At 38.1% G+C, this 13,548-nt stretch overlaps 3 protein-coding genes across 7 annotated transcripts in view; 2 read left to right on the plus strand and 1 right to left on the minus strand.

The window, feature by feature from the left end:
- The window catches only part of LOC127419841 (proteasome subunit beta type-6-like), a 51,391-nt gene extending 46,362 nt beyond the window's left edge, over positions 1–5,029 (minus strand). Inside the window, exon 1 of the mRNA XM_051661613.1 lies at positions 4,887–5,029. Coding sequence (XP_051517573.1) covers positions 4,887–4,985 — 99 coding nt within the window. The 5' untranslated portion in view covers positions 4,986–5,029. The remainder of the gene's footprint in view (positions 1–4,886) is intronic.
- The window catches only part of LOC127419848 (voltage-gated potassium channel subunit beta-3-like), a 59,518-nt gene that overhangs the window by 28,899 nt on the left and 17,071 nt on the right, over positions 1–13,548 (plus strand). The window lies entirely within an intron of this gene.
- Positions 5,674–7,302, plus strand: LOC127419844 (trafficking protein particle complex subunit 1-like). Of its 2 annotated transcripts, XM_051661615.1 has the most exons (4): positions 5,674–5,858; positions 5,946–6,016; positions 6,100–6,238; positions 7,156–7,302. In XM_051661615.1, the coding sequence occupies exons 1-4, from the start codon at positions 5,760–5,762 to the stop codon at positions 7,285–7,287; spliced, it is 441 nt and encodes a 146-aa protein (XP_051517575.1). In that variant the 5' UTR covers positions 5,674–5,759; the 3' UTR covers positions 7,288–7,302. The 2 variants fall into 2 exon arrangements, with proteins under 2 accessions (XP_051517575.1, XP_051517574.1); XM_051661614.1 differs by having other exon boundaries at positions 5,674–6,016.

Raw genomic sequence — 13,548 nt, forward strand, 5'->3', positions numbered from 1 at the left:
CCAGTACTCCCCTCCCCACTGAGAAACCTACAGCTTGGGTGGAACACCGTATTCCCCTCCCCACTGAGAAACCTACAGCACCAGTGGAACCCAGTACTCCCCTCCCCACTGAGAAACCTACAGCACCAGTGGAACCCAGTACTCCCCTCCCCACTGAGAAACCTACAGCTTGGGTGGAACACCGTATTTCCCTCCCCACTGAGAAACCTACAGCACCAGTGGAACCCAGTACTCCCCTCCCCACTGAGAAACCTACAGCACCAGTGGAACCCAGTACTCCCCTCCCCACTGAGAAACCTACAGCTGCTGTACAACCCAGTACTCTAATTGAACCCACTGTCCTCCCCACTGAGGAACCTAGTTCTTTAATGCCCATATCTTGTAAGAAATCAAATTCAGAATCTGAGAAGCCTAGTTCAACTTCATCTGTGAAGTCTCAATACCTACTTGTTCCTCTGAGCACAGGAAAAAACTGCCTTCTACAGGAGTGTAGTTCTAGACTTGTAAAATGTGACAAGTCATCTGTGGAATTGAGCTCGTACCCTTCTAGTTTATCCAATTCTGAATCTTCAAATTTGCTTTCATATTTTGAATCCAGTTCTCTTAAGATTGCTAATTCTGTTCTCTCTGGAAAATCACATTTTGGATCTTCGGAGTTATTCGGTTCTCCTCCCTCTGTATCTAGTTCCCCTTCAAGTGCTGTGTTAATGGAGGAATCTGGTTCTCTACTCTCAAAGATCCTTGCAACAGGAAGGCATGGCCTACCTAACACACTCGGTTCTATACCATCTGATAAATCCAGTTTTCACCGTGATTCTGTGAGAAACCCCTAGCCATTCTGTTCAGGTGTTTGGTTATTCTGCCTTGACGTTTTACCTGTACACAATGATGCCAAATAAAATTATTTTTCAGAATGCTTTTGTCCTTTTGTGTTAAGGCTGATAATTGGCTTGTGACTGCTAGTCTTTTGAAAATATTCAGTCCTTTTAAATGCTTCACCTAAAACTAAAGGAATGTTTATCCCAAAATTTAAAATTGTAATTGACTCCATGTTCCAAACCTGTTATGACTTTGGGGAAACCTGGAATTTATAAAGAATATAGAAGGCATATGCTAGGTATTTCCAGTAAAAGAGCAATGAAACCCTAATATGGGTTTGGAACAAGTGTAAATTTCAATTTTAGGTAAACTATTCCTTGATATTTGCTTGAGCTGCTGAATAACAATGAATGTAGATTGCTTTCCTCATTCAGCTGGCTGGCCAATGTGTAAACAAAAGATTACTGTCTGTTTGAGCATCAGTTGTACAACTCTGATTTGTGTACCAAAATGAATTACCTTGTGACTAGTGGTCTAAAGAGAAGGGAGGCATGGCCTGAAAATTGTTCTAAAATGTAAAAAATCAGATTACTAATCCATGTCCTACACAAAAATTACCAGATTTAATTTATTTTGGAAGTGAATTTGAATGGTATAAAAAGAAAACTACAACATTGAAGTGAGAGAACATTTCATTTCATACAGTTAAGACATTTGAGAGTACATGGTACTTTTGGTAAAATGTATAATTTATTCCAAAATTTCAAATTCTTACAGTTAAGACAATTTTATAAACTTCTATTAAAAGAAATAGTGTATCCACAAATCCTCCACTTGCAGCTATGAGACATCAGGCATTCTAGCAGATGATATTCAGGAGAAATTTAATTTTTTCCTGTAGCACTGCCCAAAGATTGAACTGGTTTGTAGGAGACATTTCTCAGATTTTAAAGATCAGACTTTTCTAACAGCTCAACCACCTTTCTTATTTGCTTATGTCAGATGTGGCTTTTTCTTTGAAAATCTACCTAAAAAGCCAACATCTCAGTCTTCTCCATTGTTGCAGATGAAACTGGTGTTTGGCATGTACTGATTTTATTTATACCCTCTTTTTGTCTGTTTTACCAAGTGTACAAACCAAATTACACACCTTGATGGACTTTAATAGCCAATGACATCTATTTCAGTGTAAACGGTATTTGGACACAACTGTGGTCTTTCATCTTTGTGTAGAGATGTCTCAATCACCATAATACAGTATATTCAAATGTCAAACAACTACAGTGGCAGCTGAATTTGAATATTGTATTTGCCTCCACACACATCAGGTTTTACCAGAAAACATTACCCGTTTATAAATGTGTACAAACACTTTTACTGGTGTGCGTGAACTGACACTCCAGTTGCCAAATAATTACTAATCCAAATGATTCAAAACTCTGCTTTGCAACCAATACACATTTATAATGAGTTACCTTTTTCAAATTTGTGTCTATCTTTTTTCTGTGGAATACAAAAAGAGATGTTAGACAGAATGCGAGTCTCAATTACCATTCACTTTCATTGTTTGGAAAAAAGATGCAATGAAACCCGCACAATGATGACCTTAAGACAATAGAGATATTACAGCTTCTTTTACTGTTAATGCATAATTTTCTGTAAAGCTGCTTTGAAATTATGTGTGTTGTGAAAAGCGCTGTACAAATAAAAATGACTTGACTTGGAAATTAATGGCAACTGAGCCTAACATCATCTTTTGTGTTCCAAAGAAGAAAGAATAAATATATATATATATATATACACACAGTTGTGCTCAAAAGTTTGCATACCCTTGGAGTATTGGTAATATATGCACCATTTTTAAAGAAAACATAAGTGAGCATGCAAAACACGTTTCTTTTATTTCTTATGGATTTCATATTCAACTGTAGGTTAGAACAGAATGGCACAATCATAAAACAAAACATGGCAACAAAGAAAAAAATGAAATGACCCCTGTTCAAAATTCTGCATACCCTTAGTTCTTAATACTGTGTATTGCCCCCTTTAGCATCAATGACAGCATGCAGTCTTTTGTAATAGTTATCTATGAGGCCCCAAATTCTTGCAGGTGGTATAGCTGCCCATTCATCTTGGCAAAATGCCTCCAGGTCATGCAAAGTCTTTGGTCGTCTTGCATGAACCGCATGTTTGAGATCTCCCCAGAGTGGCTCAATGATATTAAGGTCAGGAGACTGTGATGGCCACTCCAGAACCTTCACCTTTTTCTGCTGTAACCACTGGAGGGCCTTGTGCTTAGGGTCATTGTCGTGCTGGAAAGTCCATGAGCATCCCATGCGCAGCATTCGGGCAGAAGAATGCAAATTGTCTGTCAGTATTTTCTGATAACATTCTGCATTCACCTTGCCATCAATTTTCACAAGATTCCCCGTGCCTTTAGAGCTCACACACCCCCAAAACATCAGTGAGGCACCACCATGCTTCACGGTGGGGATGGTATTCTTTTCACTATAGGCCTTGTTGACCCCTCTCCAAACATAGCACTTATGGTTGTGACCATAAAGCTCTATTTTGGTCTCGTCACTCCAAATTACAGTGTGCCAGAAGCTGTGAGGCGTGTCAAGGTGTTGTCGGGCATATTGTAACCGGGCTTTTTTGTGGCATTGGCGCAGTAAAGGCAGCTCATTTTTGTTCAAGTATCGTCATATTGTGCTCCTTGCAACAACCACACCGTCTTTTTCCAGAGCAGCCTGTATTTCTCCTGAGGTTACCTGTGGGTTCTTCTTTGTATCCTGGACAATTCTTCTGTCAGTTGTGGCTGAAATCTTTCTTGGTCTACCTGACCTTGGCTTGGTATCAAGAGATCCCCAAATTTTCCACTTCTTAATAAGTGACTGAACAGTACTGACTGGCATTTTCAAGGCTTTGGATATCTTTTTATATCCTTTTCCATCTTTATAAAGTTCCATTACCTTGTTACGCAGGTCTTTTGACAGTTCTTTTCTGCTCCCCATGGCTCAGTATCTAGCCTGCTCAGTGCATCCACGTGAGAGCTAACAAACTCATTGACTATTTATACACAGGCACTAATTGCAATTTAAAAAGACACAGGTGTGGGAAATTAACCTTTAATTGCCATTTAAACCTGTGTGTGTCACCTTGTGTGTCTGTAACAAGGCCAAACATTCAAGGGTATGTAAACTTTTGATCAGGGCCATTTGGGTGATTTCTGTTGATTTCTGTTGATTTAAAAAGGAGCCAAACAACTATGTGATAATAAATGGCTTCATATGGTCACTATCCTTAAATAAAAGACATTTTTTTTTTTTGCATGATCAGTCATATTTTCAAAATCAATGCCAAAATGTCACAATTTCTGCCAGGGTATGCAAACTTTTGAGCACAACTGTAGCTAAAAACTTTATATCTGCTTTTACCTTAGGGAGTTTAAAAACAATTAGACCAATTTTTGGCAATTAGTCCACTGTATGTGTAAACGGTGAGCTTTTAAATCTGAGTGTGAAAACTTGCTGGCGGCAGCCCAAAAATTCTCCAGAGTTGAAGAGGTTAAAGGGAATGATACATTTATATATTTAAGGCTCTGAAATCTGATTGGATGGGCCTGCACACAGCTAAAATAATAATTTATATTACTGGAAAAAAAATGTTTTTACTTAACAACAAATGAAATTATTTCTTGCACATTGGTGTCTAGAACTATATTTCTGTTGCCAACTGCACTCAGAAAGAGACATTTTAAAATATTTTTGAGCGAAGCATAAGATTTTTTTTTTAATTATTATTAGTGAGATTTGATCATTTGAATTAGGTAAACGTTCAGTTTAATGTTTAATTGTATTGCATTTTGTTATCCGTTTTGATAAATCTATAAATGAGACTATTTTCATCATTAAAATATTAATATATAATTATGTTCATGAGTTCATTCCGTTTCACTGTTTCACAGTCTGCTGCATCATTCACTGAGTTTCATCATAATAAACGTGTTTCTCTTCATCATAACTCAATCATATGAGATTATTAATATCAGTCTGAATGTTTCTCACCCCTGTGCTGACTTCTCTGCTCGTCCAGTCTGGAAATAAATCATTATAATCATTTAAATGTGCAAGTTTAGCAGGAAACTGCAGCGCTGCGGCCGCCATCTTTAATGAGAATAGTGAAGGACCCCACGAGAGCTGTCCGCAGATATTCCTGTCTCATAACTGCCTGACAGACAATAAAACACAACCGCTCAAATGTTTATTACAGCCTTTACACAATAACGTGCGGTGTTACCATGTATTAATGCATGTGTGTGGTGTTTTGAAGAGGTATATTTCAGAAGACAGTATGTGATATAAATTCAGGCAGGTGTCGCGTCAGTCTCGGGGCGGAAGGTAAATAACACATTTCATCCACATTTACTGCAAAACACGATTAAACTCTAAAATTAAACTCAGTTAATAGAGATAACAGACTGCGTATTGTTCATGGTTTATCGTGTGTTGATCTCTTTATGGTACGCATTATGTTCAAACGCTAGAATATTTCTCCCATTTGATTTAATGACAATAGCTATAATAAAATAAAAAGATTTTGAGAGAAAAAGAAATATCGCTCAATCAACAGCATTTGTGTCATAATGTTGATTACCACAACAATTAATTTCCACTCGTCCCTCCTTTTCTTTAAATGTGTGTTCCAGTGAGACACTTACAATGGAAGTCAATGGGGTCAATCTGTAAACATTAAAATACTCACTGTTTCAAAAGTATAGACACAAGACGTAAACAATATTGTGTTAACATTTATTATTATTACACCAGATTGTGAGTATGTTTGTGAGTATGTTTGTTTGTGTGTGTGTGTGTGTGTGTGTGTGTGTTGGTACACTCTCCTCATCACAATAATCTTGTGTTCTGTCTAATATCTCTCAGATGACGGTTCATAACTTGTACATATTTGACCGCAACGGCACCTGCCTTCATTACGGCGAATGGAACCGCAAGAAACAAGCGGGAATCTCCAAGGATGAGGTACACATACATGTAACAGACATGAACAGCTCTTACTGTGTGTTTGAAGACTGTTTATTGTTTCTCTCTTTCTGTATTTGTGATCAGGAGTTTAAGTTGATGTACGGAATGCTGTTCTCCATCCGATCATTCATCAGTAAAATGAGTCCACTGGACATGTATCCTTCAACAGCTCTGCTCTTTAAGTGTTTGTGTGTCTGAAGTGTGTATTTGTGTGCGTGTCCTTGACTAAGTGCTTCAGGAAAGATGGATTCATGATGTTCCAGACCAGTCGTTATAAACTGCATTACTATGAAACTCCGACGGGGATCAAACTAGTGATGAACACAGACCTCAGTGTTCCGAACTGTAGAGACACATTACAGCAGATATACAGCACTGTAAGAGACAGTATAGTGTACACTACAGAAACAGCACTATAAGAGACAGTACGGTGCACACTACAGACACAGCACTGTAAGAGACAGTATAGTGTACACTACAGATACAGCACTATAAGGGACAGTACGGTGTACACTACAGACACAGCACTGTAAGAGACAGTATAGTGTACACTACAGATACAGCACTATAAGGGACAGTACGGTGTACACTACAGACACAGCACTGTAAGAGACAGTACGGTGTACACTACAGATACAGCACTGTAAGAGACAGTATAGTGTACACTACAGACACAGCACTGTAAGAGACAGTATAGTGTACACTACAGACACAGCACTGTAAGAGACAGTATGGTGCGCACTACAGATACAGCACTGTAAGAGACAGTATGGTGCACACTACAGATACAGCACTGTAAGAGACAGTACGTTGTACACTACAGATACAGCACTGTAAGGGACAGTACGTTGTACACTACAGATACAGCACTGTAAGGGACAGTACAGTGCACACTACAGACACAGCACTGTAAGAGACAGTATGGTGCACACTACAGATACAGCACTGTAAGAGACAGTATGGTGCACACTACAGACACAGCACTGTAAGAGACAGTATGGTGCACACTACAGACACAGCACTGTAAGAGACAGTACGTTGTACACTACAGATACAGCACTGTAAGGGACAGTACGTTGTACACTACAGATACAGCACTGTAAGGGACAGTACAGTGCACACTACAGATACAGCACTGTAAGGGACAGTACAGTGCACACTACAGATACAGCACAGTAAGGGACAGTACAGTTGTACACTACAGATATAGCACTGTAAGGGACAGTACAGTGCACACTACAGATACTGCACTGTCAGACTGTGTACTACAGTAATTCTCTCTCTGTGTTTGTAGTTCTATGTGGAGTATATAGTGAGGAACCCGCTGTGTGTGTTGGGCGAGTCTCTACAGAGTGACGTCTTCAACACTAAACTGGACTCGTTCATAAGAGCGCTGCCGTTCTTCAGTGTGCCAGTGTTGTTATGAAAATAAATATTATCATCGTATATTTATATTGAACTGTCTGCTTCATTCAATTTATAAAATGTGTGTTAAATATAATAAAAAAATCTATTTAATTGCTTGAAAGTTTTGACTCACACAAAAATAAAAACATTCTTTTTATGTAACCACTTTTTTCTATTTATTTGTCTGAATGATGATGTGTTTGCGGGTCATTGGTTAATCTTTTGGACCTCGATTCAGTGTGTATTATGTAATGGTGTTGTACAGTTACTGTGTGTGTGTGTGTGTGTGTGTGTGTGTGTGTGACCTACACAGCTGTTATTCAGATACAAATGCCCACAAGAGTGGAACTGAATTCAGGTTTGAACGACGATAAAATGGGGCTAATATGATCATATTTCTTGATCTAGTCAGCACTCTGGCTGCTGGATTTTGAACCAATTGAAGTTTATTTGTTGATCTTGCAGGACATCCTCCCAGTAATGCATTACAATTATCTAGTCTTGAGGTCATGAACGCATGAATTAGTTTTTCGGCATCAGCAACAGAGAGCATGTGTCATAATTTAGCAATATTTCTGAGGTGGACGAATGCTGTTCTACAAACATTGGTAATTTGATTTTCAAAGGACAGATTGGTATCAAATATAACACCTAAGTTCTTCACTGTAGAAGATAATGAAACAGTACATCCATCGAGAGTGAAATGATATTTTAGTGTCTTATTTTTAGAGGTTTTTGGTCCAATAACTAGTACCTCTTTTTAGTCTGAATTGAGTAGAAGGAAATTTCTGGCCATCCAATCTTTGATTTCATTGATACACTCTGCTAATTTGGAGAATTGTGAAATTTCGTTGGGTTTAGAAGAAATATAAAGTTGGGTATCGTCGGCATAACAGTGGAAATTTATTCCACGATTCCTGATAATATCTCCCAGGGGTAGCATATATAAGGAGAAAAGCAGAGGCCCTAAAACTGATCCCTGTGGTACTCCATACTTTTGTTTTATTTGACAATTCCTTGTTTACACATACAAACTGGTAGCGGTCTGATAAATAGAACCTAAACCGTGATAATGCAAGTCCACTAATGCCAACATAATTCTCCAGCCTATTCAAGAGAATGTCGTGATCTATGGTGTCGAAGGCAGCACTAAGATCTAAAAGCACTAGAAGAGAAATGCAGCCGCGATCAGATGATAAGAGCAAGTCACTTGTAACTCCGATATGTGCAGTCTCTGTACTGTAATGAGGCCTAAATCCTGACTGAAATTGTTCATATATACTATTTCTCTGTAGAAATGAACATAGTTGTAAGGACACAATCTTTTCTAGTATTTCTGACATAAATGGAAGATTTGAAATCGCTCTGTAATTAGCCAATTCTCCAGGATCAAGTTGTGGCTTCTTAATAAGTGGTTTGATAACTGCCATTTAAAGTTTCTTGGGACATGTCCTAAGGATAGCGAGTAGTTAATAATATTAAGAAGAGTTTCTGAGATTATAAGGAATACCTCTTTTAAGAGCTTAGTTGGTATTGGATCTAACATTCATGTTGTGTCTTTTGATGTTTCGATTAGTTTTGTTAGCTCTTCATGACCTATGACAGTGAAGGATTAAAGCTGCTCGTGAGGAAAATTATGAGACACTGTTTTCTGAGGTACTGTTGATTGCATAGTTCCAATTTTATTTCTGATTAATTTCATTTTATCAGTAAAGAAATTCATGAAGTCATTACTATTGTGCTGCGACGGAATATCTGGTTCAGTCGATGCTTTATTCCTAACCAATTTAGCCACAGTACTGAATAAACACCTAGGATTGTTGTGGTTATTTTCCATGAGTTTGCTAAAAATATGCTGACCTGGCAGCTTTTATTGCCTGTCTGTAGCTACAGACACTATCCTTCCATGCACCACAAAATACCTCTAATTTTGTATTCTTCCACTTGCACTCCATTTTCTGAGCTGCTCTCTTGACAGCATGAGTGTGATCATTGTACCATGGTGCGGGGCTTTTTTCTTTAATTTTCTTTAATCAAGGGGGTGACACTATGAAGAGTGCTAGAGAAGACTGTATTTATATTTTCTGTTATTTCATCAAGTTCTTCTAGGCTTTGGGGCTTACTGAGTATATGAGACAATTCTGGAAGATTATTAGTGAAGCTATCTTTAGTGGTGAAAAGAATTGTTCTAGCTGAATGATAGCGTGGTGTAGATTGAGTAACATTAGCTGATTGCAGCATACAAATGACGAGGTAATGATCTGAGATGTCATCGCTCTGCGGCTGAATTTCTATAGTATCAACATCAACTCCATATGACAGAATTAAATCTAGCAAATGATTATGGCAATGAGTTGGTCCTGTTACATTTTGTCTGACTCCAAGAGAGTTGAGAATATCGATAAATGCTAATTCCAATGTGTCATTTTCATTATCTATGTGAATGCTGAAGTCACCAACAATTAAAGCTCTATCTACAGTAACTACTAGATCTGATAGAAAATTAGCAAATTCACCAAGGAAATCAGAATATGGCCCAGGTGATCTATATACTGTAGCAAGGGCAAAAGACAATTTTTTTATATATTTCTATCTGATGGTGTCACATTAAGCATTATTAGTTCAAAAGACTTAAACTTATATCCTGTCCTCTGAGTAACACCAAAAACTTAATGTAAATTGTAGCAACACTTCCTCCTCGACCCTCATGTTTATAACAATAACCTGGGGGAGTAGATTCATTTAAACTAATATATTCATCCAGTTTAAGCCAGGTTTCAGTCAAACAGAGTGCATCCAAACTACGATCTGTAATAATTTCATTTACAATTAGTGCTTTGGTTGAAAGAGATCTAATGTTTAGTAGCCCTACCGTTACATGATGTTTATCTTCAATTATTTAGTTTTTTTCAAGTTTTACCTTAATCATTTTTTTTCTAAATGTTTTAGTGAGGGGTTTGTGTTTGGTAGTTCGGGGAACAGACACAGTCTCTATATGTTACTGTATCTAGGTGATACAGTCTCTATGTGTTGTAGTTTATGTGACCTGTGTGACGTCTCATGGCAGCTAGCAGACATTTGGAATAGCCATTTTGTCTGCTTCCTGACCTGGGCCCCAGTTAGTCAAATACTATCATTATTAAGACTATGAGCCAAATTACTAGAGAGGAGAGTGGCACCAGAGGGATGGAGTCCGTCTCTCTTTAGCAGGTCAGGTCTACCCCAAAAACTCTTCCAATTGTCTATAAATCCTATGCTATTATGCGGACACCACTCAGACATCCAGCCATTCAGTGACACTAATCTACAATAAACCTCATCACCATGACGAGCAGGGAGGGGGCCAGAGCATATTACAGTGTCTGACATCGTTTATGCAAGTTCACACACCTCTTTAACAATATCTCTAGTGATCTCCGACTGGCGAAGCCGGACATCGTTAGTGCCGACATGAATAACAATTTTAGAAAATCTACGTTTAGCATTAGCCAGCACTTGTAAATTTTATCTGATCGCCCGAGCCCCCAAAATGCATTTAACAATGTTGGCTGGAGTCTCTATTTCCACTTTCCTTACAATAGAATCAAAAATTATTAGGGCTCTTTTAACATGATTCTCAGTGGGTGCATCACTGAGTGGGGAGAATTTAATGGAAACCCTAACAGGAACGGGAGAGTGGTGTCGATTTGCTGAGCGAGTATGCCGCCGAGACATCACCAAATGCCCTGCTGCGGGGGCTCTACAGCCGAAACCAAAGTGTCTGTGTTGCTCGCTGTACTACCCGCATCCGAAACAGTATCTACCGGCTTAAGTTGCATTACATATTTAACATATAGTAAAATAAAAGGACATGCAGCAATTACACCTCCAGCGTTGGATCAGGACAACCCCAGAAATATAAAGAACCAAGAAGTATAACTTTAGGTCAAGATGTTATGAGGTTTTAACAATTTATGCCCTTTTTATGTGCAATTTATAAAACAAATTCCAACAGTATTAAGATTTTGTGGGGAAATTGTTGCAATGCAAATTGTAATAACCTTTAATGATCAGGTATATATATATATATATATATATACAGTGGCAAGAAAAAGTATGTGAACCCTTTGGAATTACCTGCATTTATGAATATATTTGTCTTAAAATCTGGTTTGATCTTGATCTAAGTTACAATACTGAACAAGCACAATCTGTTTTAACTAATAACACAAATTATTTTATTGTTCTTGTACATATTGAATACATAATTCAAACATTCACTGTGTAGGTTGTAAAAAGTAAGTGAACCCCTTGGCTAATGATGTCAACTTAAGCTAATTAGAGTCAGGAGTTGGCAAACCTGCCATCCAATTAATGAAGCGAGATTGGAGGTGTGGGTTAGAGCTACTTGGACTTATAAAAGCACTCAAACATTTTGAGTTTGCTTTTCACAAGAAGCATCTGCTGACGTGGACCATGCCTCACAAAAAAGAGATCTCAGAAGACCTACGATCAAGAATTTTTGCTTTGCATAAAGCTGGAAAGGGTAACAAAGTAATCTGGAAGAGTTTAGATATTCATCTGTCCACAGTTAGACAAACTGTCTATAAATGGAGATTATTTAGTACTGTGGGTACTCTCACTAGAAGTGGCCGTCCAGCCAAGATGACTCAAAGGGCACACCACAAAATGAAAGGAAGAATGGTCCAAAATTCCTTCTGAACTGTGAATGTTTAATGGGATGTGTTCAATAAAGACATGAAATATTATAATTGTTTGTGTGTTGTTATCTTAAGCACATTGTGTTTGTCTATACTTGTGACTTTGATGAAGATGAGATCACATTTTATGAGCAATTAATGCAGAAAACCAGCTAATTCCAAAGGGTCCACATACTTTTTCTTGCCTCTGTACATAATTTATATTATTAATTTAATTTAAGTGGATTTTGGGGAGAAAGGTGACCTGCACATGTTTTCGTGAGATTCACACACACACACACACACACACACACACACACACAAACACTCTCACACACAAACACTCACACACACTCACACACACACACACAAACACACACACACTTTAATCCAGAAGTGTTTTTGGGGGGGATTTTCAGATTATGTCGGAACACACACAGATTTTAAAAATTATGCTGCATTCCTGTAATCTGTATACAGGTCAATCTGACCTTAAATTACATAACACAATAAACACACACAGATCTGAGTGTTAGCCATTGTGTGTGTGTGTGTGTGTGTGTGTTCTTTTTTTGTCAATTCTTTATATTTGATGGGGGACTGAAGCTTCATCCTTATCTGAGTATATATTCCAGATTACAGCCAGACAAGAGTACTTCCTCATCGAGATGACAGTTTGACTTTCAGGATAAATACAAGCAGGAAAGTTCGAGGATATTTACTTCAACACTCGAAAATAACAGACTTTTGTCTGTCTTTTGTTTGTTTAGATTTTTGTTTGTGTTGTGAGATATGTTTGTCGGGCGAGCGGGCTCTGCAGTCGGGTTCAGAGTTCCAGGCGGGAAGTTTTCGGTGGCCGACCCGTACGGCTTAAACAGAAAACACAAAGGGTTCACTGAGGGGTCAGGACGCTGGGGTGCTACGGGCTCATGATGGACAGGGTCAAGTTCAAAGTTCAGGTGAAGACCTGGCATCACAGATCCTGGGAGCGGCACAAAGACTGATGGAGAAGAGATGACTTGAGCTCTACCTGAGAGAATATGACCTGTCATTCACAAATTGCACTGCCCACCTCACCAACATGCCATACAGGTCAGTTGGGATTTTTTATCTCACTATTGTGACTCACTATTCAGGCTGCCAAAGACAGTTTTACATATTTAAAATGAGATAAAAAATGCAATAAATTTTTTTTTTTAAATAAAATTACTGAATGCAACTCTCCTACTATTTTTTTTTTTTTAAGGAATTTAGGGAAGTCTGGACTGAGAGTATCCTGTCTTGGTTTAGATGAGTCACTCCTCTATTCTGACCCGCTATCTCCTTCTCTCATGATGTTTTACTAATTATAGTGATTACAGAATCTGAATTTAATGCAAAATCAGCATTGTCAAAGGACAATGTACTGTATAATTTCGGAGTAGACATTCATAGCTTAGACACTAGACCACACTTATTTTAGTCTCTCAAGCCTTATTTACAACATAACACAGTAACAGTTCTTGGTGTGGAGTTGGACAAGACAATTCCGAAAAAGTTGGGACAGTATGAAAAATGCTAATAAAAACAAAAAGGAGTGATTTGTAAATTACATTCACCCT

Source organism: Myxocyprinus asiaticus, chromosome 29, assembly GCF_019703515.2.
Source record: "Myxocyprinus asiaticus isolate MX2 ecotype Aquarium Trade chromosome 29, UBuf_Myxa_2, whole genome shotgun sequence".
In the NCBI taxonomy this organism is placed as follows: Eukaryota; Metazoa; Chordata; class Actinopteri; order Cypriniformes; family Catostomidae; genus Myxocyprinus; species Myxocyprinus asiaticus.

What these genes read in the sequence shown, in the direction of transcription:
- LOC127419844 (XM_051661614.1), top strand. Translation starts at nt 5,760, where the DNA reads ATGACGGTTCATAACTTGTACATATTTGACCGCAACGGCACCTGCCTT. An exon ending in AAAATGAGTCCACTGGACAT is followed by an intron (nt 6,017 to 6,099) that starts GTATCCTTCAAC and finishes TAAGTGCTTCAG; the next exon opens with GAAAGATGGATTCATGATGT. An exon ending in TACAGCAGATATACAGCACT is followed by an intron (nt 6,239 to 7,155) that starts GTAAGAGACAGT and finishes CTGTGTTTGTAG; the next exon opens with TTCTATGTGGAGTATATAGT.